This window comes from Abrus precatorius, unplaced genomic scaffold, assembly GCF_003935025.1.
Source record: "Abrus precatorius isolate BTA unplaced genomic scaffold, Abrus_2018 Scaffold8, whole genome shotgun sequence".
NCBI classification, from domain to species: Eukaryota; Viridiplantae; Streptophyta; class Magnoliopsida; order Fabales; family Fabaceae; genus Abrus; species Abrus precatorius.
The window spans coordinates 20854893-20882692 of NW_020874428.1; the positions used below are offsets into that span (position 1 = coordinate 20854893).

The 27800-nt window shown below is 29.9% G+C and overlaps 2 protein-coding genes across 2 annotated transcripts; both read left to right on the plus strand.

The window, feature by feature from the left end:
* Positions 1–3614: 3614 nt before the first annotated feature.
* Positions 3615–10853, plus strand: LOC113874424 (BAG family molecular chaperone regulator 4-like). Its single transcript, XM_027512646.1, has 7 exons — positions 3615–3620; positions 3662–3930; positions 6444–6633; positions 8473–8722; positions 9276–9532; positions 9614–9760; positions 10499–10853. The coding sequence occupies exons 1-7, from the start codon at positions 3615–3617 to the stop codon at positions 10703–10705; spliced, it is 1326 nt and encodes a 441-aa protein (XP_027368447.1). The 3' UTR covers positions 10706–10853.
* An 11895-nt stretch (positions 10854–22748) lies between these two features.
* Positions 22749–27589, plus strand: LOC113846381 (ethylene-overproduction protein 1-like). The gene is made up of 4 exons (XM_027474561.1): positions 22749–24933; positions 25224–25515; positions 25598–25907; positions 26965–27589. Exons 1-4 carry the CDS (start codon positions 23006–23008, stop codon positions 27183–27185), a joined length of 2751 nt encoding a protein of 916 aa, XP_027330362.1. The 5' UTR covers positions 22749–23005; the 3' UTR covers positions 27186–27589.
* The last annotated feature ends 211 nt before the right edge of the window (positions 27590–27800 follow it).

Below are 27800 nucleotides of genomic sequence, written 5' to 3' on the forward strand. Positions count from 1 at the left end.
TTCTATACTAAAATAACATAAAGAAAATTTGTACATTTTAAAAAACTATAATAAAAATAAATATTAAACATGTTAAATTATTTAAATACATATTATTGGTCCATTAAGAGGAGTATTGGGTACCCCTCAAATACCCAACACTGAACTAGAAAATGGTGAGTCAAGGAAAGGTGATCAGAGACAGAAAATTAACACGAGAATTTGTGTAGTTCAAACCAGATATTGGTGTCAACTGTCAAGGGTCCGTCATGGGTTTACTTTTTTCATTGCTTTTTTTTTCTTCACATTTGATTAATTTTTATATTTTTTATTATGTTTTTATGATAGTAAAAAATACTTTTATTTGTTTTTTTTTCCTTTTAAATTTAGTCTGGAATTTAAATTTTAAAATTATGTTCAAAATTCACTTCTAGAAATTAAATTTTGGAAGCTTCTATTAAAAATGCTATCGGAAACTTAATTATGGAAGGACATGTAAAAATAGTTAATTCTAAAAATGTAAAATTATATTTTTGAAAATATAATAGTTAATAATTTAAAAATTAAAATTTGAAATTTTTAAAAATAATTTTTAAAAAGTGTTAAATTTTAACTCTACAAAATTATTTTTAAAATTGTAGAATCCTAATTTTATAAACTTATTTATGAAAATAGTTTATTCTAAAAAGTCATTTTCAGAAATGTGAAAACCTAAATTTATAAATTAATTTTCAGAAGTGTAATATCTTGATTTCATAAATCTATTTTTTAATTTGTAGAATCCTATTTCTAAAATTTATTTTAAAAAATAATAATAATTCCATAAATTAATTTTTAAAAGTGTAGAAACATAATTTCAGAAAGTTTAAAATCTTAATTCTAAAAGCTTTTTTTTTTAAGAGTGCCAATGTACACACATTGATAAAAGTTGACAAAGATTTTATTTTTAACGATAAATTAAGCTTTTTTTTTTAATATATTCAATATAATGGATATATTTAGAGAATAATAGTACCTAAAATACACTAAAAAAATATAATGGAACAAGATAAAGCTTCAAATAGTGGAGAAGAAAAGCAAAATAAGATAAAAAAGAAGAATGAAGTTTAAAAAAGGAAAATATTATCATAAAATTTGAAACAAAAATATAGGAATTTTGGAGTTGTTTGATTTTGAAAAATATTTTTTATTCTTATTTAGTAATTTAAATTATTGTAAGTATATTTTATGGAAAAAAAATTATAAATATGATATATATTGTCGTGTAAAAAGGAAAAAAGGGTGAAAAAGCAACCCAAAGGTATGGCCCAATTTTAGGTATTGGATTTTGGGCAGAAAGTATATGCGGACTGAGGGGTTGAAACTGGGTTTGTGGCTTAGATAGGTGATTACCATTTAGACAAAATAAATAAATTAATAATTATAAGGCTTTTAAACTGTTCATTAAATCGATGAAAGTACACCAATTTACGATTTATTGATTTAACTATAGTGAAATTGGTCATAGTTAAATTATTATTCTTATTTTATATAATATATTAAATTAAAAATTAATACAATAAAGTAATATTTTAAATTTATGTCAACTAATTTTATTCTATATTTAATAAAAAATATAAAAACTTATATTTATTATAAAAAATATTTTGTTATATTCAAATAAAATGATTATATATATATATAGTGGTTAAAGGCTTCAGGCTTGGCTGTGAAGGGTTCAACGAGTTTGAGTCTTGCTAGAACCAAATTTTTATTTTATATAACTGCTGAACTCTCGTTACAGAGCCTTAATCGAACTGGTCATTTTAGTGTAGTTTTCATGATTTTTTATGCATACTTTTATCCCTATTTAAACCAATAACTTGCTCAAATCTTTTAGCCAACCCCCACAAGGTACTTAAGCCATATGCCTTCTTTTACTCTTGACCCAAAAAAATAAAAATAAAAAAAACAAAGAAAACAGGTTTCTGATTATGCTTTTTGACCAAATTCTCTGTCAAGTGTGTTTGATATATGAAACTTAGGGATAATTTTTCCTGAATAAAAACTTTATGGAATAAATATTAATAGATTATTTTTTATTGTTAGTTTTAGTTTTCTCATAGGCCAAAATTTTACTTAGAAATAGTATAAGGCCTATTCCAAAACTAATTGTAACTAGTAACAATGTTTATACATTCAACTATTCAAGAGGACAAAAACACAAATAAAGTAAAGGTAAGCTCTATCAAGTTTCATTACGCAAAAAATGAGATGTAAGAGCGGTTTCACTTGAATTAAGAGGGCGGTTAGTGGCATTTTAAAATCACGTGCTATCTAATGTCTTCATTTTTGGAGAGCAGTTACGCGGTTAACCGCTCTCAGAAGTTCACTAAAGAGAGCGGTTAATATTGAACCGCTCTCACAAGTTAAACTAAAGAGAGCGGTTGACAGGTTAACTGCTCTTTTATCTCAAACTTCTTAGCGCGGTTCAACCTGAACCGCTCTCCAAAGTTAAGAAATATTTTTAAATATTTTAATAAAATTGGCATAAAATATTTTTTTAGCATACTTGGTAAATTATACAGTATTCAGAACCAATTCAAACAGAATATAAAATTCAAACAGAGCCTAATATACTAGAATTATACATTTCCAGCTCACATAAAGTTTCAGCTATTTAGTTTTGCAAACATGGTAATCTCTCAGGATCAATCACTTTGCTACATATTGCCTTGAAAAAGAAACACAACTTCGTGATTGCCATGCGAACCTTCTTGGATAGAATAGACCGTATAGCAACAGGAATTAAATTCTCTATTAATATATGGCAATCATGAGACTTCAATCCTTTTAACTTTAGGTCCTTAAGTGATACAAGACTTTTAATGTTTGATGAATACCCCTTTAGAACCTTAACTGAATAAAGAGTCTTACATAAAGCACGTTTCTCATATCTAGACAAGGTACATGCTGTTGGCGGTAAAAAGGTTTGCTTTCCCTTCTTCACTGGAGCCAAATCGGATCGTATTCCTAACTTCACCAAGTCAAGTCTTGCATTGATGCCATCTTTCTTTGTTCTCACAATGTTTAATAATGTACCAATCACACTTTCACAAACATTTTTTTCAACATGCATAACATCAATAAAGTGTCTTTGACATCTTCTAACCTGCGGTTGGAATTTGTTTGGTAAAAGGTTTTCTAAATGTTATTCTTATATGTTTAACCTCATCAAGTATTTCTTCTCCACTCTTCAAATAAGGACATCGTCGTTCTTAACAACTTCCATTAAAAGCTTTTTTCATTTTTTTGAAAGGATAATTTTTTGACAACTACCTACGATGCCCCATGAAAACATTTTTGTGACAATGGTCTAGTCTTACATAATTTGTTTTTTCTGACACATGCACATTGACCTTTGATGCTGTAACCAGAAATATTTTCATATGCAGGAAAGTCATTAATTGTTCCATACAACATTGCCTTCATCAAATTTTTGTCTCTAAATTCGTCATATACTTCTATGTCATTATCCCACAACAATTTCAAATCTTCAATTAAAGGAGACAAGTACATATTAATGTCATTTTCAGGTTGTTTAAGACCAGAGATTAACAAAGAAAACATCATATATTTTCGCTTCATGCAAAGCCATGGAGGTAAGTTATACATTATTAAGATTACGGGTCATGTACTATAGGTGCTACTTTGCATGCCATGTGGATTCATTCCATCAGTTGCTAATGCAAAACGTATATTTCTTATTTCAGTTGCAAACTCTTCATGGTCATCGTCAAATTTTTTCCACTACAGAGAATCTGCTGGATGTCTAAGCTTTCCATCTCTAATTCGGCCTTCAGCATGCCAAGTCATCTGCTTTGCATTTTCTGCACTGCAAAAAAGACATCTTAACCTCGGTATTAGTGGAAAATACCACATGACATTCGCAAGTGTTGTGTCTTTCTTTAGGTATCGTGATACATTATACTTTGGACATTTTCTTAGTGATGCATACTCATTTCGGAATAAAATGCAGTCATTAGGACAAACATGTATTTTTTCATGGGTCAATCCAATGGAAGCAAGTACTTGTTTAGCCTTATATGTTCTCTTCGGCAGCACATTATCCTTCGGCAGCATCTCATGTAATAAACTTAATAGCTATGTAAAGCTCTTATTAGTCCATCCATTCGAGGCTTTTAAGTTATAAAGCTTTAAAACAGAACTCAATCTTATGAACTTTGTACATCCATTATACAATGGTGTTTCTACATCATCTTTCAGTCTCTCAAACATCTTTGGACAATCTCTAAGATCTTCTTCAACAACATTTAGAATTTGTTCAGCATAATCACTCTTATTTGTTCTAAATGTCTCTGATTAATTGACACTTAATTCCATGTTAGTTGATGTACTTCCACCTTGTATCTCACTGTGTTTTGTCCAACAAGCATATTTTTCATCTATCCCATTGTACATTAGATGTTCTTCCAATTTTTCCGCATTTACTTGTAACATATTCAAACAACACCAACAAGGACAGGGAATAAGGTTGACATCAGTTGCATTCTTAATCGCAAATCTAATAAACTCTTTGACTCTGTCTTCGTATTCTTCACTTAAACGATCAGCTACCATCCAACTTCGATCCATATTTGCTCTAACTACAGTTACGATCATTATAAATATGAATGTCTTATTAACTCTCACATGGTAGGGCCGTATCCCATTTGAGAACAAACTTTTTCCAACCTTAATTAACAAATGCTACTTAAATATTATATTTTTTACTTGACAAAATTTGGGAAGCATTTCGCATTAGTCTCCTAGTACACAACTTGAAATATATGAGATGATTTACCTCAATCAAGCATGCACCAAGAGACAATGAGAAATGCTTCAAACTCAAATTTTGTTAAGTATTAAATACAACATTATTAGAAGCAAATGCTAACAAATTAATGAATAAGTTTGTTCACAAACTGTCCAACTTGGACAATTTGATATTGAAAATAATGATTTATTAAACATTATTTTCAATCTCAAATGGGAGACTATGGTTTCACTCAAATTTACATTTGAAATCATAACCTACAAAGTTTAATCATTAACAATAATCATGCATTCATCACATTCTACAATACAACATCAAATTCATTCATACATAGAGGAAATATACATTTCGGGGGCAAAACAAACAAGAATATAAAAATTTTAAAAATTCTAATATCATAGGTTAACAAACACAACAACATGCTCTTGAATTATAATTAACCAGTGTCCTAATATCATGTCCAACAAATCCTAAAAAACCATTCCAACAACATTTCTGAGGTTAACAAACTAAGATTCAACTTGTCCATATCAACTTTTACAAAATAAAAAGTAATTTCATGCTTTTTGTTCACACAGCATCAATGGTCAACATGTTAACAATATTCAGTTCATACAAATTATAAACACAACAACATGCACTAACCTGGAATTAAGAAAGGAGTGCAAATTTGTCGCAGTTCAGCTAGAACCAGAAATGGAAGAGACGTTGTCACTGTTCAACGTCAAAAATAGAGGTACGTATCAGTGAATAGAGAGAATGAGAGAGTGTGAATGTCCAAACATAACTACAAAACAAATAAACGATTATGAATATATCTTCAATTTCTGATTGCGATGTCAGGTGTGCTTGTTTCTCTGCAAAAATTTCTCAAAGAACACTGAACAGAGAGAATTTTGAAGTGCAGACTTGGAGGGGCAACAAAGTTAACCAGATTAGGGTTTTAAAAATACAACATCTGAGAGTGGTTCCAATTGAACCGCTCTAAGAAGTATATATTAGAGAGCAGTTAAGGCGAAACCCCTCTCTTAGTATTTTATACAAAACGGTTATTACTAATCACTATCTAAGTAAGCGCTTTAGAATCCAATTTTTGGCGTAGTGTTTCCAAAACAGCTAGAACTACAACCTTATCTTAATAGTAAATAAAGGGTATGTTAATTCTTAATTAATGTAATATTTTTGTATTTAAAAGTTTATAGAAAATAAAATGTTTTCTGAATCCAAACGTTTTTTTTTTTTACTTGTTTACATTCGATCCGTCAATGAAATGTATGATAAGATGAAAAATAGATGGTAGGTTCAAATTTTTTATATACTATAATTTGGTTTATACTGCAGAGGGGGGAGGGGGAATCAATTATTATCACCATCAAAATATTATGTACAACGATTATTTTATTTTTCTTTACAGTGCTACTTTAGATGAATCTTCATAAAACTAGGTTTATTTTAAAAAAAGAAGAAGAAGATATACACAGGTCTTGATTATCCTAAGAGTTTTATTATTTAAACATCAAACTCTGAACAAATATTTGATATATCTTTATTTTTTATCAATCTAGATTCTCCAGTTTTAACATCAACATCATGATCTTGTTCATTACAGGGGAGAGTGAGTTTTTGTCTTTAAATTTTGATAATCCAGAGAGTCAGTTGGCTTCACCTGTGGGAGCAAAAACATGCTTTGTCTGAGGGAAGATGATTCAGACATGGAAACTGCAGCCATAAGAGTTGAGCAAGAAGATGGAATAGTGAATGAGGGAAGATGCTCAGACATGGAAGTTGCAGCCAGAAGATTTGACTTTGTTTCCCACACTTCTGATTGTCGCGAGTTGGTAGTTGCTTAGTTTGATCTCGTCCACATAGCTTGCGCGAACTGTTCATCTAACTTACATGTCACTGCAGTTTCCATGTTTAAAAAGGAAGAATTAACTTAAACAAATTTTATTTCACTTTAAAAAAATAAATTAGATGTTCGTGCCAAAACAGAAGGATTTAAATTCATTTCTTTTATCTCTTATTTTTTATATCTTTTTTTATGCACATATATATCCCAAAAATAATTTACAAAAATGAAAGGGACAAAATATTAAATTTATTTTATTTGAATTTAATTTAAATATACCAACAACTAAATTTTTTTTATAATGTCATTTAATTATAAATTATTATACCAACATAAGTCATTACTTATATAATAATAATAATAATTAATAAAATCATATTCACAGTGTATTTTAATTAATTGAGCACCATAATTAAATTCATTTTATTTTAGTTTATAATATATTATTTAAAATATTATATCCATTAAAAGTCTGGTCTAAATTAATCTCTCCCTCTTAATTGAGCATATATAGGATCCAAATGTTTTCTTTTTCCTAAATTTATGATTATTAAACTATGAAACCTATTATTTATTTATTTTTAAATAATGCTTAGTTGTATGAATGAAAACTCATTTACTATTTAAGCAAATGAGCTGGCACCAGTGCCACATATGATTAGAAGGTGGTGTTCGTGTTTTTCTTCTGTGGTGGTTTTCCTATTTTATCTCTTATGGGTTATTGTCTTATCATCATCATTTCATTTTAAGTTTCACTTCACTGTGTGCCCAATTTCAATCTCGTCATTCACTTGTCTATCTCGTTATCTCTTCCACACCATCACAATTCCATGTTCTCGATTTAACACCTGAATTTTAAGTATTCCATGTCTTCACTCTCTCAGTGCTTGCTTCAAAGGATTAGAATAATTGGAGTATTGACGTATCTAGTTAAAAGAATTTTTTTATGTGAAAGTGAGAAGAATATATTTTAGTAAATTTTATATGAATGATCAAAATTAAAACATATATAAGAACAAAAAAAAAATTAAAACATATAAGTCATCATCGAAATTGTTCACAAAATTACATAATTACGAAATTGTTCAGAGTTACAATTTTCACTTTTACGTAAAAAGACTCGATATATATATATATATATATATATATATATATATATATGATTCAAAAAGTTGGGTTTCGTAAATTCTTGTACATGTCTGCATGTGCATGATGTTCCTCTAAAGTTTGGCTTCATCTGCGCAGGTGACTTGGCGTATAGCAATCATGTTGCCATGTCAATTAATTCTCACGGAATGTACGTCTTAAATTGGCTTAATGAAAAAGGAAAAAAAAAAAAATTTCGCCAGGGGAGGGGGGGGGGGGGTGTTATACTACAGACCTGTTTAGAAAAATTTATATAAATAACTTATGACTTTGCTCATTTAAATAAATTTTAAAAATAATTTATTTTTTGTTTTAATAAATTTATGACATAAATTATGTTTTAAAAAAATATTGAATAAATTTGCACCGCTCAGTTGAATTAGAATATCTTGTCTTCCAGTGTCTCTGTCAGTTTCTATCCAATTTATTCAAAGTTATGATTCAACAAGAAATAAGTACCAAAGATAATGAATCTAATTAAGAGTATGTTGAAACGATTCTTGCATGTTACCAGGCAATGTACGGAATACTTTGTACCAACTTTACTTTCTTGGGTTGTAACTGAGCAACCATTGTTATTGTAAAAGACAGTTGGGGGGTCCCTATCTCGAAACCACTTTTGTTTGCTTACTCCAAACTCTTCTTTTGCTATTCTGATACTTCTCTTGCTTCTCTCAATCAGCTCCACCTTCCTCTTTCTTTATCCTATTGCTATGTTTTACCAATTTCACTTTTGACAATGAAAGGATCAGCTTCAAAAGGTGCAGTTAATGATGGGTTAAAGGAAAGTATAGATTGGGAGCTAAGACCTGGTGGCATGCTTGTTCAGAAGAGACAACCCATTGAGTCATCTTCTACTGCTATGATCAAAATTAAGGTCTCACATGGTTCTTATCACCATGAGATCACTGTTCCTGCTCAATCCACTTTTGGTAAGCATAGGATAGGATAGGATAGAATCTTTTGCATTTTGGAGGAGTATTCTGTCCTTTGGTTTTCTAGTATGAAAAGGGAACACTTACAATAGCCTGTTTTGAATTCACCAATTGTTCATTTTATAAGGGTTTAATCTAATCAGAAGTATTAAGTGGGCAATTTCTTTTATGGTGATCAGTTAGCTGATGTTTGAATTAGTACTTGAGCTTTTTATGGAGAAAATTTCATTTGTTTGGTGTTGAGAATGATTCATCAACCCCCCCCCCCTTCTTTCCTTTTCTTGTTGATTTCTTTATCTGACATTGACCTTGCTGAAAGTATACGTTTGGTATGCTGAATGCATCATTCCTTGTGTAGTGTCATCCTTTATTGTTTTTATTTATATAATATATTGCACTATTTATTATAAGATTCGTAAAAGTAGTTTTAATTTGGCTTTATGGGGCATTTGAGTATTGGTATTAGAATAGGCTTGTAGAGTTGTTATTCCAATATTCGCAATTAGATTCTGAAATTGATGCCTAACGCTCTATTTTGGCTCAATGGAAGGCCATCTAAAAGTGGTGCTAACATCTGAGACTGGTCTTGAGCCTAAGGAACAAAGGTTACTATTTAGAGGGAAAGAGAAGGAGGATGAAGAATGCTTGCATATGGAAGGATTGAAAGACATGTCTAAGGTTATATTGTTAGAGGATCCAGCAAGCAAAGAGAGGAAGCTTGAGGAGATGCAGAAGAGTGAAGATATTTTGAAGGCATGTGAAGCAGTCTCCAGTGTTAGAACAGAAGTTGACAAGCTATATGAAAAGGTGGTATTACTTATCATGAAAATTGAAACACGTTCACTGAAAATTTGAAAATAAGACTAACTAATATTTGATTATTGTTAGGTGGTTGCTTTGGAGACAACTGTTTGTGGTGGTACTAGGATTGAAGACAAAGAATTTGTTATCATGACAGAACTGCTAATGGTTCAACTGCTTAAACTGGATTCCATTACTGCTGATGGAGAAGCCAAAGTACAGAGACGTGTTGAGGTTAGTAATAGCTACCTGTGATTCTTTGTTAGAACAATTCTTTTATAAGAATACAGTGTTTATAGGCACAACCAATTTAAAGCTTAGCATATATTTAAATGGTTTTTCTAACATGTTTCCAACACATGCAATAAAAAATTTATAAATAGATTAAAAATTATAGCATTTAATGTTATCAATGTATTAGATTATATGATATCCTGTTATTTTTAATAAAAAGTTATTATCTGTAAATTCTTATTGTTTATTCTTGACTGTATATTAGAAGAATAAATATTTAAATAATAATATAGATGGCAACAAAATCGTGTAATTTTAATATTATCTTTGAGCTTTTAACTAATTGGATCTGTCTATAGAACTTGACTTCTCATTCCTGATAGTAATTTTCAATGACTCACGTTTTTCATTCACAAAACTGATATGTGACCCGTATTCTAATAAAATTAAGGGATAAATGTCTATGAAAAATTGGAATTCAGATATCAAATTGTGGGTATAATGCAGAGTTATGTTCTTTACAAATCCAAACACAGGCATTGTAATAATCTTTGTTAACAAGACTAAGTGCACTCCATCCTAAAATAGAAGAGCAAGGAAATGCCATGAAAGTATTACATAAGATATTAAAATCTAAAATACAATTGCTAATCATACTTCTCTTTGAAATAGTTCCTGCCACCTTAAATGCAGATTCCAAATTAATTATTGACCCTCACATATAAGTCTTGTAAACAGGTTCGTCGTGTACAAAGTTATGTAGACACAATTGACAACTTGAAGGCAAGAAATTCCACTACTTTTAGCAATGCTGCTAGTGCTAACAATCCAGTCTCTGTGATAACTAAATGGGAGGCCTTTGAATCAGGAGTTGGAAGCTTCAAGTCACAAACTCCATTTCCATCATCAACTGTGATTACTCAAAACTGGGAACACTTTGAATGAGTACAAGTTCTGTTGTTTATTTCAAGAAGAGGCTTACGGTTCTATAAACACTTGGTCTTTAATTTCTAATGCCAAGTAGTTTTCAGTAGGGAAGGGTCATGCTTGTACAAATTAATACATGTTCGTGTTACTTCTCTATGCCAAAATAAACACCCGATTTTGCTTCCTGTTCTCCATCACTAATATGAATCTGACATAACAATAATAATTACAATAACAGTTTTACTTCTCTGAATTTGAAACAGATAGATTAAATTTATTTTCTTTATCTTCCAGATTTATTTATGAGTACTCAATTTTCTAAATATATTATTATATCTATTATTCAGCATTTAACCAAATCCTTATACACAAAAAGTTAGTACATTAAATTAATATGGACTTATTGTTATGTTAGTGATTCAGTATAGAAAAGTAAAAAACTATTCAAAGTTTACAATTAAATAGAAGATTTTTTTTATATGAATTAAAATTTGAGATTATTATAATCTTAATCTATTTTTATATATTAAATGTGAGTCATCATTCTTAAACAAGAGTATATTTAATTTTAATTTTAAAAAAATTATATCTTTAATCTAATTTTATATAATAATATAGACTACTATTTATTATTATTGAAGTTATTAACTTTTAAAATTTATCAAATTTAAAAATGATTACACACTATATCTTTAATTTCTTATTTAATATATTATTTTGAAATATCTATGCAGTACAAAAAAAAATTATTAATTAATTTAAATTTTATTTTTTAATTTTGACATATCATATCAATAAAAATTATGCATTTAGATTTTAATAAATTATTTTTTTAATTTTATGTTCAATTTTAAAAGATTTATATCTTTAATTTATTTTCAGTTAATTAAAGTATATTCATTAGTAATAATTAAAATGTATATTATTTGTAGAACTTTCAAAAAGTTCAGCTAATACAGCTTAACCCTAGCCTAATTTATGTGAGTTAGGGTAAAAAAATTTAAGAAGTCAAAAAGTTCAATAAATTAAAAGCTCTATAAGTCATGTTTAAGGTAGAGATGTCAAAATAGATTTGACCCAAAAAAATTGGTGGATCAAACTAAATGCTATAAATCTATTAGTTCAGCTAGTCCATCTCATTTTAGTCTGTTAAAATGCGAGCTAATAACAGAACAAAGCGGACTGGCCCGTTAGGTATAAATTTTATTTTTTTAAAATAATAAATAATAAAATATTAATTTTTATTAATATAAAAATAATTTTTTATTATTTGTTGTAATTTTTATTTTATTTTTTGGTTAATTTTTGTAGGTTAGCCCATTAATCTAATAGACTACTAACTTTTTCTTTATTTTTTAGTTTTTGACGGTTAGTCTATTAATTTATGGTTTAGAATTTAAGATTTAGGCCCTAAAGGCTGAACAAGGCCAACAAATTTTATTTATACCACATGATCTCAAAATCAGCTATTATCAATAAAGTTGCGACTCAAGGAGCATAGCTTTTGTAACAAAATAGACATAAAAAAATAGTAGCAAATTATGAAAAAAAATTATATATAATTTCATGTTAAAAAAATTAGATAAAACTCCTTATTTTTCTACTTAATTTACCATCATGTCAACATTTAAAATTATTAGAATTTGCCAAGAACATTAGCAGCACTGTGTTGACATGGTTCTAGCCTTACCACAATTCAAAAGCAAAGACATTATTTACATACTGTTTTATATCTCAAGGAAAAGGATGTCAGCGTAACTTCATTAATGCAGCAACATGAAACACACTTTCCGTGATAAAAATCAGAAAGATTACCATAAATCAAAAGCACAACTACTTTGTTTAATGAGAATGCTGGAAAGACTTGCTAATGCGTTAGATACATCACCTTCTCTATCTGTTAAAGCCCTGTAATGTGCTAATGTGCTAGCAAGGATCAAGCAAGTATTCTAATGTGCCAGGGCTAAAGGATGAAAAAGTTAAGGTAATCGGATATATTGGTCTTGAATTGTGCTTTATTGTCAGTGGTTAATAAAAGGAAGAAAAATTTGAAAAAAGTGTACATTTGATTAAATTAAACGGTGAAAGTATGCTTGTGTGTATATTTCAGTACAACGTACAAAACAAGAGCTTTTTCTGAGTTGGCAAAATTGGTACAAGGGTATTCTCCGTTGATGGATGTTGATCCACATAATGAACAGAGAATCAAATACAAAACTTAATAGCAAATTGCAAATACAGGCAAAATTAAATTTAAAAAAAAATCCTTCATAGTTTGAATCAAGTAGAGGTGTTTTTGTACTAAAGAAATCCTTCAACCCCACGTCCTGTTCTAGCATTCCTATATAGGTAGGTGCTTCTTCCATAATCTGAGCTTGAGCAAGCAATTTTGCTCTCTTTCTTACACAGACGGATGAGTAGAGAGAGAATCTCTCTGGGCAGACTCAACAGTCACTTTTCCCAACTTCTCATACACTTTGAGTGCCAGCAGCAGCCCAATGCAATCGGCTTCCATTTCCATCCTATAAATTGGGTTATGGTTCAAAATTTGCTGCCCAAAAATATTTGCATTAAAGATACAGTCTTGCTAATCAGGGCCTTAAAAACATTAGTAAATGAATCAATAGATAAATCCACCCTCCCCAAACTCCATTCTTTTGCTGTTTCTGTGAGTTAGTTGTTTAAGCGAAGAAGACAGCTGCCGGAGAAAGTCAGTGGCTTGTGCAAACTCGTTTGAATTTTTCTGAAGTTTCTTAAAATTCACTTAATCAAGCTTGTAATTACACAAAACAATAACAATCATTGTCTCAACTAACAAAAATAAAATATACATCTCTCTCTAACAATAGGGTCTATTATAAATTACTTAAAATCCTAAATGATTACAAAAATATATAAATATAAAAATATATATATATATATATAGAGAGAGAGGCTACATGATACGAAGACTGACGTTTGAAGGATGTAAAAATCCAAAAACCTTGTTGAAGATTCCAAACTGAAAATACAATCCAACATTTGTAAATATTCGCGATTTTAATTATATAAGTTTTGAAATAAAAAAAATTATCTATTTTAATCACAAATATATTTTATAGTTTAATTTAATTTTTTTAAAACAATATCAAAATTAAATTAATATAATATAATCTTCTACGATTTAGATTGAATTTATTTATTTTTTCATTTTTCTCTTTGTTTTAAGGAATAATGTTTTTTATTCTTATGGTATGTTTGGAAAAGAGGTTTTGAGAGAGAAGAAATAGAAGAAAATATATTTTTTAATTTTAAATTAAAAATTTTTATATTATTTATAATGATAAATCTATAATTAATATATTAATTTATATTAATATATTAATTTTTATTTTTATTTAAAAATATTAATTTAAATATAAAATTCATATTTCTTTTCCCTACGTTTCTAACCAATTCTTTAAGAAACAATATTTTATTATTTTCTATCCATAGATAAATTAAATTTTATTAATTAGAGTATGAATAGATTTTAAACATATTTTTTTATTTAATAAACAGCACTTGTTCAATAAAAAGTCAAATACATAATAAATACAAAAGGAAATTTTAAAAAATTAATAAATATGATGATAAATCATAACTTAGTTTGACTTATAAATCATAAGTCAACATATTTTCAAATACGTTTAAAAAATATAAATAAAATATGTAAAAAAAATTTAAATTAGCGTGTACATAATAGTAAAAAAATTATGGTTCAGTTTAATTTTGAACATATAAATAAAAAATTAAACCAGATTACATAAAAATTATACTTTTTTTTTCAAAATATTTGATGCACAATTTGTTAAGTTTTATTTTTTAACTGATTTAATAGTTTAAAATAATTTAAATTAATTCTTACAAGTCTAATATTTTTTAAAAATGTTATTTTTTAATTGATTTAATTGTTTAAAATAATCAAATCAACAATCAACATTAATCTAAAAGCCATTTTCTTTGCTATTATCTAAAATCAATATTAATATATAGTAAGCAACATTAATATATGATAGATGAATTGATAAATATAAGTACGATATATTTTAATTTAAACTAAAATTCCTATTTATAAGATATTTTAAAGTTTTATTAGACACTTGAATTAACTGAATTAAATATAAGTGTTTTTAATAAAAGATATATGTAATATTAAAAAAATAATTTAAATAAAAAATAAAAATATTTAATTAATTAATTAATAATACTAATCAAATCTATATTATTATATTAATTTGTGTACTTATACATGATATGATAAAATTAAACAGAACTTAGTCAAAACTTAATTAAAAAGTTGAATACCAGTTTCCACCAACAAATTAATTAATTTTAGCCGGGTGCCTTTTTTTTCTCTCTTACATTTATTTCATGCTATAACAATATTTGTTTGTTAAGAAAAAACCATAAACGAAAATATTTTAGAGTATTTTAAATTAAAATATTTTTTAAAAAAATTATTATTTATTATGTTATGTAAATTATTTTATATTTAGAATTTAATTTTTAAAATTTTTAAATTTATTTCTTAATTTAATTTTATTTAACATATTAGAATATTTATTATTAATAATAAATTTATTTTTAAATTTTTAAATTTAAAAATTAATTATATAATATATCTTTCCTTTTTATTAAAAAATACCTTAATATAATAATATCTGTGTAATGTATGACAAAGTCATTAGTAATGTGAAATTCTAAAAAAAATTAATAATCTCTAGGGATGTCTTTGACTAGCAAATAAATGGGAGTTGTTTCTGTGGTCCAGATTACCATCACTCTAAAATGCAAACAAACAAAACAGTATCTAATCATTGTACAAAATAAATTTTCTTCTGAAAATTTTTCAAATTGATATATAAGTGTGACTTGGGATGCTAAAAATAAAATAAAATAAAATTCTCTACTAGCTAGTTAAAATGCTCAATTAAAATATAGGTAATTTTTAAATATATTTATTTAAATTATACTAACCTTCAATTTTGTTTAAAAATTATGTATTCACTTTTATTATTTTCCTTGTACATACGGAATTGGATAATTAATTAATTCTTCAAGATCATCGCCTAATGTCAAATTAGTTGGCAATAGCCCATTTTGGTGTATGTAAAACAAAATATACTAACAATTATGCAGATCCAGATTCTTAACATGTAAGATCTCTTACAAACTCATTTAGGGTAAAAAAATTCAATTCCTTATTATAGGAAAGCCAAAAAAACCCAAGTCATGTAGACTATTTGAAACAGTAAATATGGCTGCATGTAAAGTTCAAGCAGCAGCAACACTAATTAAAGGAACTACAAGCGAGACATGTCTTTAATTACAATCTTAATTGTTTCAATATCCCTCCAAATTTGGCAAATAATAAGGGTTAGATGTGGTCTTGAAACATACCATCATTGTAGAATTCATCCCTGAATTAGGAAATATCAGCATCACATTAATTTGCTCAATGGACTGTGTGCTGGTCAATGGTCTTACATGGTCGGTGATGTATTCAGATCTGCTCAAAAAATCCACACTGATTTTTTTCCTAACCAGTGCTCGTGCATTAATTACTTTGCTTTAAGCACTGAATCAAGTCACCTACTTCATGCTAATACAATCAAACATTATTCTTAACAAGGTGGCATTAAATTGACCAAACTACCCCAATCCAACAACACACCATGTTTTTCTCACATAATGCAGGGTAGATATCTCCTTTCAAATGGTACATTTGTTAAATACATACATTAATTTTTGTTACACTTCCTTTTAAATCCATTTATTTATTTCTCTTTCCCTTCTCTCAATTCAACGTGTTATATAACGGGTGTAAAGCAAAAATTGATGTGACACAAACATTATTCAATATACATATATAAAGTTTCAAGTAGGAGTCAGTGTAAGGCAATATTAATTCCATTTTTTTTTTCTCTAATTGCTCTATTAATATCCAAGCAAAATTTGTGTGATTTTATGCAAATCTAAGTTTACATTCAAGCAAACCCATCTTAAGTAATCATTCCTTTTAATCCTTGTTTTGTTGAGAAACAAGAGAACAGAGGAATGAGAGAGCTTTGAGAGAGGAAGATTGGGGGCAACATGGCAGAAGAGGAAACAGCAGCAAAGAAACCCACATTAGTGAAACCTCTTCCCCTGAGAGCTCAACCAAATGTACCTTTAGGCGCTGGTTCCTCCTTTCAACCGTGGCAAGAACACTCCAACTCATTTCACAAACTCGCCACCATTGCAGAAAATGACACTTATCCTACTAGTGCTGGTGCCGCAGTTTCTGGGCCTGCTAATCATCACTACACTGCCAACACTACTGAACAAGACATGGATAAGAAACTTAGGAGGTATATATGTTTTATGGCTTCAATAAATCATTGGTTCTTAAAATATTTAGTAAAATACATTCGATTTATTATTTAAATTCTTAATATATGTAAATTAAAATTTATAAAAATTTAAACTAAAAATCGTATTATGTTTTAATGTAACTATGCTGATTATTGCATATTGTGTGTTGTGGTTAATTTTGCATTGTTTCTTCATTTGACGACAGAACCATTTCGAACCGAAACTCTGCGCGAAGATCCAGGTTGAGGAAAGTTGCATATGTGGCGGATTTGGAAAGCAAGGCAAAATCTTACATGGTGATTCTGATCAATCATTGAAACATACATGTCTTTCCTTATCATTGATAATACACGTCACTGTAGGAGACAAAAGATTTTAGTTCCTGAAAAGTAATTTATTGGAGAGGGAAAAGAAACGTGCGATTCATAAAAGAATTGAGGAAACAAATTGCAAATTACTAAGCAAGAAATAATAACAGTTGATTCAATTTTTTTTATTAAAGGTTGCATTTTTTTGCTATGTCGAAAAAGCTTAATTCGCGACAAGAATACTAACATATCTAAGGATTTGTTTGAGTTACTGTGGTGCAGGAAAAGATAGCTGTCCTGCATGGACAAATTGCAGCGCAACAAACAGAGAACCGTTTATTGCAAATTGAGCATCATAGATTGAAATTCCAAATGGCTGCTGGTGAAAAGCGAAGAATTCTTCAAGATGGTGACTTTTATTTTTATTTTTATTTATTTCTTTTGTATTTATCTTATTATCATATTACATTATTTATTATATATTTTTTACATGCTTTATAAATTTGTGTTTTTATAGTTGCCATGGAAAAGAACAAAGCAGAAGTGGATAGGCTGAGGGAACTTGAAAAGCAATTAGCAGCTGATCATGAATCTCAGGCAAGGATTGTGAATTTCGGTGCTACTTTGAAGCTCATGCCCAACTCCGATTCGAATTTAAGAGCTTCCGCTTCTGAAGGCTTGAATTGCAGGACCTTAGATAGAGGTTAAAAATTTTAACTAGTGTGTACTTAAATTAGCGTTAAATTCATTCCAATTTACTTAGTTTTCAGACATATTATATAATTCTTTCTAATTGAGCATATCTTAAACACCCTTATCGATTATTGAAAGAGAATCGTGAATGGAATATTTTAAATTTCATGATTTTCATTTACTGGTTTTTAACTACTGTTTCGGGTTCATGCAGCTCTAAATGGAAAAGCAATTTCTAAAAGACAATTTGATTCTGTCTTACAGCCACAAAATCAGAGGCAGAGATAGGGATCACAAAATGGGAAGCCGAACGCAGATCAATTCCCAATTTTCGCTTAGTGAAATCAGAACAGGAATCATGAATTTTGGCCAATTATACTTGGGATGAAATGAGTAATGTGATGGAAATTACAAGTAATAAATAAAGTTGATTTATGTAAAGCAAGATTGAGAGATTCTATAAAATGCTCACAGGAGGAACTGGTTAATGTTGAAAAGGTATGTTTTCAAGATTTGAGTGATTAGTTTGAATCCTTACAAATATAGGAATTGGAATTTATTCGTGATTGTTTTACAAATGTTCATTTATAAAATAATTAAATGAATTCAAACTCGTGTTTTTGTATTCCTTCATAAATTATTTTTAGTTTTTACAATGCAAATATTTGAGTAAAATTTGTGAAAATAATCAAAATACGAGTCCATCGTATTTTAAATTAAAAACAATAACAGCAACCCTCTAATTTGTGAAAATATTTAATTTATTAAAATTTCAAAAAATTTAAAGTTATAAGAGACAGACATAACTGGTTTAGACGAAAGCTTAACAACTATATTGAAAGCACATAAGATTAAAAAATATATATCTTTAATTTATTATTCTAGTGAATAGATGTGATTTAGAAAGAGAAAAAAAATCCGAATATAAAAAGGAAATTATAAAGGAATTCATTCAAGCGTATAAATAGTTGTCATTTATGAAGAAAGAAAAAATTTAACTTAAAAAGAAAATTATGAATGTAATTAATAATTTTATAGGATTTCAATATATATAAAATGGTAAGATAAAATGTATAAGGAATAAAAAATATAAAAGGAAAATGCTGTCATAATTAAGAATGAGGTTTCTACTTTATTATATACGTGTGGATAATCTACAAACAATTTTTCTATATTAAATATTTAATAAATTATATATAGCTTAGTCTTGTTAAATAAATTATGAGTTTAATTTATTTAATAAAACTTATACGTATAATTCAATAATGATAAAAGTAAATTAAAAATATTCGAATTTTAAAATTCTTAAACAAATGATATCAACCTGAAATTTAACTTTTTATTTACATATTGCATCGTTCACTTTATTTTATACTTTTATTTTCTTATTACCTTTCTCATAGTCATAAAAAAAGTTATATATAGAAATATATTGTACAAAATTAATTTCTTTGTATAGTACTCATAGTGTTGGCTAGGAGAATCAATCGTAAAAACAGTGAGAACAAAAAAAAAAGATCTTTGTTAACAAAATGTCAAAAAATCTTACAATTAGATTTAGATTCAACACTACACCCAATCCAAAATTTTAAGGTTATTAAGTTATAGATCTTTATCAGTACATGTTATTCAAAAAAATTTTATTCAATATAAAACTTTTTTATTCATACTTAATCTTAACACAAACACAAAGAAGAGTCAAAATATTTCTATACCCATACCGGATCCTATACTTACTCCAGATAGGTATCTTTGAAAAATGATTTTTCTTTATTATTTAGATTATTCTTAAATATAAATTTTTTAATATTATTTAATTTAACATCTATTCTATTAAAATAAAAACCAAATATTTTTCCTTCTTTTATTTTCAAAAGTATTTTTAAAATTAGTTTATAAAATAAATTTTGAAAATAAAACAAAAGCAGAATCAAATAACCCCAAAATTACATCATTTGTTCGGGTGATAACTGTTTTTTTTTTATGAAACTTAATATGAGGCTCCTCACTCGATCATTTGATTAAAATTTATATACAGATTAAACTATTATTATTATGCTAATTCAGCCCAGAACAACATGAGAATAATGGAGGAGAAATATGAACTCAATTGGGCCTTAGCACTATAATACAAGCTTGATTAAATTATGAGAGCCCACCACGGAAAATAGTAGCTGGATTTTTCTCAGCTTATTGAATCATTAGTTGCCACAATAAGCTTTATATCACTAGTTACATGAAAAAACTTATATAATGATTTTAAAAAGTTTGTTTTTTAAATAAAGATGCCAACAAATATTATACCTATTAAATAGTTATAATAAGTAGAAGAAATACTCAATAAATTTGAGTCCCAATATGAATTTTTATTCGGTGGTGCAGTGCTTGCCTCAATGATAGTTAGCTTCTAGTATAATCTAATTTTGGTAGCTTTTAGTATTAACACATCAGGGTTCTTATACTCGAGAGTGTAGTTTCTTCAATAAAAAATAATTTATGATTATTGAATGATCTGTTAAGAGAAGAAAGATAATTTATATACACATCTTTGTCTTTTTAAACGGATCATCTAGCAAATAGAGAGTGTTTTCAATATAATGAAGATCAAGTATCCACATTTGCATAGACTTGAATCGCTTTCTAAAAGCTAGTTTGAGGCATTTTCTCACAAGATGAATGAGTGTAAGACAGCACAATAAGTAGAACATGCTTCTGGGATGTAACATGGTGATTGTAGGGACGCGATCCTTTTTCTTGTCATTTTGGTATCTGGAGATGGGTATATATATTCACAGTTGCAATGTTCCTTTGACATGGACTCCAACTTGTGTAGATGTGCAGAGATTATTCTTTTGTATGTATATCTAATTATTGACACAATTATATTGTAGAAAAGCCACTTTATATGGTTGAGGATAGTTGAATAGTATAAACAAATTTATAAAAAGGGTACTGTTAGATCTAATTTTGGCCCCTCCAATTATTAGCTCCATCACCACACCACTCATTGCCATCTACACCCAGATTTTATTTGTTTTTAGCACTTTATTTAGAGATTGTCAAGCATATCCACGCAACTTCACGTGTTGTCCAGACATCCTGTACTCTTCTAATCGCTCTTGCACGTATTATTATTTCTCTTGTATTATTCCAATAATTAAAATTAATGTTATGTATAATTTTTTATTTATTTACATTTACATATTGGACATTTAGTTTTTGTGTGAATTAAAACAGATTTAATTCTCTCAACAAATTATTCAAAAATTACTTTATTTTGTTTATTATATCTCATTAAACTTAAATTGATCATTTACTTTAAAAAAATTTATAAAATAATTGTTAACAAGTTTGAACTCTTTGTTTGATAAAAGAGTGTAAACTTTGTTAAATAATAAAAAAGTAATTAAAACAGTATGTCGCTGACATCTGTATTTATATAACAATAATGATATTTTACTTACACTCATTCTTTTTAGTTATATTATTTTTATTATAATAAAAAAATTTCTATTTATCTTTATCTTGTTATTTCTTTTTCTCTCTTCTCTTCTTATTTCCCTCTAATTTGTAAAAGAATATTATATAATTTTACTATACAAATATTCTTTACTTTTTAATTATTATATTATTGATCACATTTTTTTTAGTTTCCTCTTTGTCCATTTCACTTTCACACCACACTAAAGGGTGTGAAAATATTCATCCTCGTTGACATAAATATAACACGATTTCCGCCTCTAGTAGCAATACACGTTGAGTTCATCGAATGAAATGGATTCCTCCATTAATCTTATACCCGTTCTCGCCACTACCAAAAGCTAAAATTGAAAAGGGGCCATTTATGATTTAGACACTCAACCAATATGCACAGATTCATTTATTATTGTGGTGATCGCCACCGGAATAAAAGTTGCCAATTGCTTTTGTTGGTGAAAATTTGAAAAACAAGTGGAATTTTCAAAGCCCCTTTTTTTATTTGGAGAGTGGAGAAAAACAGCATATATACTTGAAAATGTTAAGACCTGTGTGGTGCAGATAAGACCACTTAACCTAATAATAATTGGAATGGTTACACAACTTACTCCACCTTGTGCGCCTTTGCTTGACATGCAATTCCGTCTCAACCCAAATTTTGCGGTTTCATGAATCCAAAAGAATTAAGGCAAACTTAGTTAGCCAACAAAGAAGAATTAGAATATGAGTAATATCTTTTCTATATTTACTAGATGGTGTGTAAAAATATATATAAATATGTATTTTATAAGTAGACAAAATTTGGGTATAATATTTTAAGTATTTTTAGTGTTATTTTTAATTAAATTAGAGTTTTAATTAATAATGCATGTATGTCTCACAATATATAATTTTTAATAGATTATGGCATAAATAAAAATGATCTTTTCCTTGTCAAGGAACCGGTTGACCAAACGAGCTTCATTGGAGTGGTTCCTTTCATTGGGTGAGTGAGTGTGTGTGGTGGCCCACACTCCTCTTTTTCCGTGAGGTCACAAATGGAGTCGTTTACTGGCTTAGCACAGCAACCGAATAAGCTAAACGACAAATCTCTCTCATTGTGTGGGTGAGTCACAATCTTCAATCCCACAATCACACGTGATATATAATGCCTCAGTTTAACACCTTATTACCAAAGATAAAAACAAGATGCCAAGTTCTGTACCCACAATCTCTCTCTCTTCCCTGCAACGCAAACAACTATGTAAAAGCAAAACACTAATACCAAAACAAAAAAGCTCTCTTTTTCAACTATAAGCTTCATTTTGTTGGGTGCTGCAAATTCACCCCCCCCCCCCTCTCTCTCTCTCTCGCTGATGGGTTTTGGTAAAAGGAACATGTTTTAGCTTCTGGGCATGTCAAAGTTAAGCTCTTTATCACAAGGGCTTGAAGAGAAACTGTGCATTTGCTGAGAAGAACTGAAGAAATGCGTGGCCTTAAGCTCCCTGAACGCTTCAAGAGCACCCAAGTTCATGCTCTCAATTCCTCTGATAACAATAGCAGAAGAAACAAAGCTACTAAGGGTGCCATCACAATTAGATCATTGGTGTCAAAGTCTAAACACAATAACAGTACAACTTCAGCAGTTGCAAACCTTGTTGTTCCTCTTCAGCTACCTTCTGCTGACACGCTTGAACCTTCCATAGAGCCTTACCTTAAACCCATCAACCTTGTAGAGACCTTGGCTGATCTGTATTGCAGGCTAGAGTGTTGCCCTCAATCACAGAAAGCTTCACTGTGTGTGGAGCAGTTCACTCTGCTGCGTGGCCTTGGAGACCAGAAGCTTCTACGAAGATGTCTCAGGACAGCACGACAGAACGCTGAGGATGTGCTTTCCAAGGTTGTGCTTTCAGCATGGTTGAGGTTTGAGAGGAGAGAGGATGAGCTTGAGGGTGTGTCTTCAATGGAGTGTTGCGGGTGTGTTCTTGAATGTCCAAAGGTGAATTTGTTACATGGGTTTAGCCCTTGTTCAATTAATGGTAGGTGCAAGTGCCCCCAAGAGGCAAAACAGGAAGCTAGCACTGAAAGTGTGTGTTTTCCAGATGAGGAAAAGGATGTTTCTTTTTGTGTTGGGAATGAGGAAATTGAATGTGTTAGGTGGAGAATTGCAGCTCTATCAGACCCATTTAATGTTATGCTATATGGTGGCTTTGCGGAGTCTAAATTGAAGAAGATTGATTTTACTCAAAATGGGATATGTCCAAAGGGTATGAGGGCAGTGGAATCGTTCAGCCGGGGAAAAAGGTTGGACCTTTTCTGTCCCATGACTGTTTTGGAGCTCCTTTCTTTTGCCAATAGGTTCTGTTGTGCCGAGATGAAGGGTGCTTGTGATGCTCACTTGGCTTCAATTGTTGGGAATGTTGATGATGCATTGGTACTTGTTGACTATGGATTGGAAGAGAGAGCACCCCTTCTTGTAGCTTCTTGCTTACAGGTGTTACTTAGGGAGCTCCCAAATTCTTTGTATAATTCAAAGGTGATGAATATCTTTTGTAGTTCTGAGGCAAAGGGAAGGTTGGCCTTGGTGGGGTATGATTCTTTCTTACTGTATTACTTCCTGAGCCTGGTGGCTATGGAGGAAAGCATGGTATCTCAAACTACAATGATGTTACTGGAAAGATTGAGGGATTGTGCTACTGAAAGGTGGCAAAAGGCCCTTGCATTCCATCAATTGGGATGTGTGCTACTTGAAAGGAAAGAATATAAGGATGCCCAACATAGTTTTGAGGTAGCAGCTGAACTAGGTCATGTTTATTCTGTGGCTGGTGTGGCCAGAACCAAGTACAAGCAGGGTCTACCATATTCAGCCTATAAGTTGATTAGTTCTCTCATATTTGAGCATAAACCAACTGGGTGGATGTATCAGGAGCGTGCGCTTTACAATATGGGAAGGGAAAAAAAATTTGATCTGGATGTTGCAACCGAATTGGACCCTTCCCTTTCATTTCCATATAAATATAGAGCCCTGACAAAGGTTGAGGAGAAGCAGATAAAGGCTGGAATTTTAGAGCTTGATAAAATTATTGGATTTAAGCTCTCTCCTGATTGCTTAGAATTGCGGGCTTGGATGTTTATTGCCCTTCAGGATTATGACAGTGCCATAAGAGATATCAGGGCATTGTTAACTTTAGAACCAAATTATATTACTTCTCATGGGAATATCACAGGGATATACTTGGTTCATCTCCTTAGCCATGAGGTACAGCAAAAGAGTCAAGCTGAATGCTGGATGCAATTATATGAACAATGGTCTTCTGTAGATGATGTTGGTTCTTTGGCTATTATACATCAGATGCTGGAGAATGAGCCTGGAAAGAGTCTACTGGAATTTCGTCAGTCTCTACTCCTTTTGAGGTAAGCACATTTGTAAATCCAACCTATAGTTAGTATCTCTCTTCTTCGAGTTTCAATTGCTATGGTATTTATTGCACATTATTCTGAATCCTAGGCCTTGAGTTTAGTCATTGTTGATAAGCTTATCACATAGTTTATGGTCCATAAATATAATGTTCTTCCTAATATGAGATATCCAGATATTTTAATTTTTTGAGTGTGTCAATGCTTCCTGGACTATCTACACATTACACAATTCAGTTAATAAAATAAAATATCATGAGTGTTCCTAACATATATGAATTTCATAGGTTAAACTGTCAAAAGGCTGCAATGCACAGTTTGAGGATGGCTAGAAACCATTCTAGCTCAATGCAAGAAAGGTTAATATATGAAGGATGGATTCTATATGATACTGGCTATAGAGATGAAGCTCTGGCTAGGGCTGATACATCTATTACTATTCAGAGATCATTTGAAGCTTTTTTTCTGAAAGCGTATGTGTTGGCTGATACTAGTCTGGATCCTGAATCTTCTTCTTATGTTATCCAACTTCTAGAAGAAGCACTTAAATGTCCTTCTGATGGTCTTCGCAAAGGACAAGTTAGTGATCTCAGCCACCAACCCTATTACTCTTAAGTTTGTGTTCTGCAGTCATTTGATTGTTTGCTGCAATATCTTGTAGGCACTGAATAACTTAGGGAGTATTTACGTGGATTGTGGTAAGCTTGATTTTGCAAAAGCATGCTACAACAATGCCCTTGCAATTAGGCACACAAGAGCTCATCAAGGTCTAGCACGTGTTTATCATCAGAAAAATCAACGAAAAGCTGCATATGATGAGATGACCAAGCTAATTGAAAAGGCAGATAGCAATGCCTCAGCATATGAGAAACGATCAGAATACTGTGACCGTGAGATGGCAAAGGTTGATCTTGATGTAGCTACCCAATTGGATCCTTTAAGGACATATCCATATAGATACAGGGCAGCAGGTACTTAACTTCTCTTTCATTCTTTACCATCAACCATGTGCTTTTTAATGGGAGACAAGGATTTGTTAATAATATGTTTGTTGTGGCATACTTATTTACAGTTAGTTATTAGACTGGCTTTCATGATTGTGAAAAACTTTACTTGCTAAATATGATGTGCTTTTAAAAAAAAAAAAAATCTTATGCTCTGATTCAGTAATGCATAAACCTCTGTTACTGACAACAAAACACATGATGCATATTGGATTTCTTGGCATAACAAATCCCTGAAGCCCAGAAATATGTGACTAAGTTCTGTTTGTAGTTTGATTTGTGCTTCAAATACTAAGTTGGCCCTCTATATTTAAGTTGGTTGGATCTGTACTCTTTGATATCAGTAATTTAAGCATTTGTCCTTGTTTGGGTGGTTCTCAATCTTTGTTGTCATGATCCCATACTACTTCAATTGTGGCACAATATAGGTTGAGAATCTTTTCAAAATTTTATAAGGAATAGAGTATCATTTACACAGAAAAATGTAAATGTCATGCATATTTTTATGATGCTTCACTGTTAAACCTTGTTTTTATATTTGATAATTTAAGGACGTGAGTTTGTCTTTTAAGTATGTTCATGTAAGATTTTACATACATGTTAATGGGTGTGTTTTGGTACCACATGTAATTTGTTGATCTATGAAAATTATTCCTCACTTTGATGCTTGCATCTTGATAGATACTAGTTACTCATCATTATGATGAAATATATAAGCTTTTAATAACTTAAATAGACACCTGACACCAGGACGTAGAAGCCGAAAATTTGTTGATAAATTTGTTTCCAAAAGTTTTACCTTTTTGTAATACTTCTTCAACTTTAGCATCAAGATTTTTTTCCACTGACTTTATAGTGATTAATGTATAGCTATAAATAAGCTAGAAGAGGACAATAATGTATGGCTTTAAATTTATCAATGTTTAAGTTGACTTCAAAAATTGACTTTAATGCTGGCTAGATTAGAGACACGTCACTTGTTCAATCAGGGATTTTACTTACATCAAATGTCACATATAACCAGTGATGATGGATGAGCAAAAAGAAATTGAAGCTGTAGAAGAGCTCACTAAGGCCATAAATTTCAAGCCTGATCTGCAAATGCTTCATCTTCGAGCAGCATTTTATGAGTCAATGGGGGACCTATCTTCATCTCTTCAAGATTGTCAGGCAGCTCTATGCTTAGACCCTAACCATACTGACACGCTTGATCTGTATCAAAGGGCACAAAAACTAAGCTTTTAATCTTAAACAATATGTACATCAGAAGGCTAAAATGTGGATATCTTGGTTTGGAAATTGTTGGAAAATGCCATCTTCATCAAGATACAAGGAGAGGACATAGATTGTGCAATTGTTGAAACGGTGCCAAAACCCAAGAAGCAATACTTGGATAGTTTGAGAAAAAGATGAGTCACATGTTTCACATGATTGAATAGGAGGTTGATTCCGGTGTACATCAAAAGATGTTTAGAGAAGTAAACTACATTCATATGATATAGATTCTTGTGAACCTTGTGCACATAGTTTGTCTCACACGATTCACACATCTCTTGTACAGGGACAGGGTTATAATTTATAAGAGAGAAATCGATACTCGTATCCGACAATGTATGATTTATTGTTCGTGACATAGGTTCTATTTTTCTGCTTTTTTGCCAAAGAAAAAAATAATAATGTGTTTCCAGCTCTCATCAAATAATAATAGCTGTTGATGATGACGGTGATGAGCCACACGATTTCCTTCAAAAAAAGTAGACCTTGCTAATAGACATTCATTTGTCTATCAGGCACCAAAAGAAAGGTAAGGGAGAACACCATAGTCTCATTGTGCCAAATTTTATTTATTTTTGGTATATA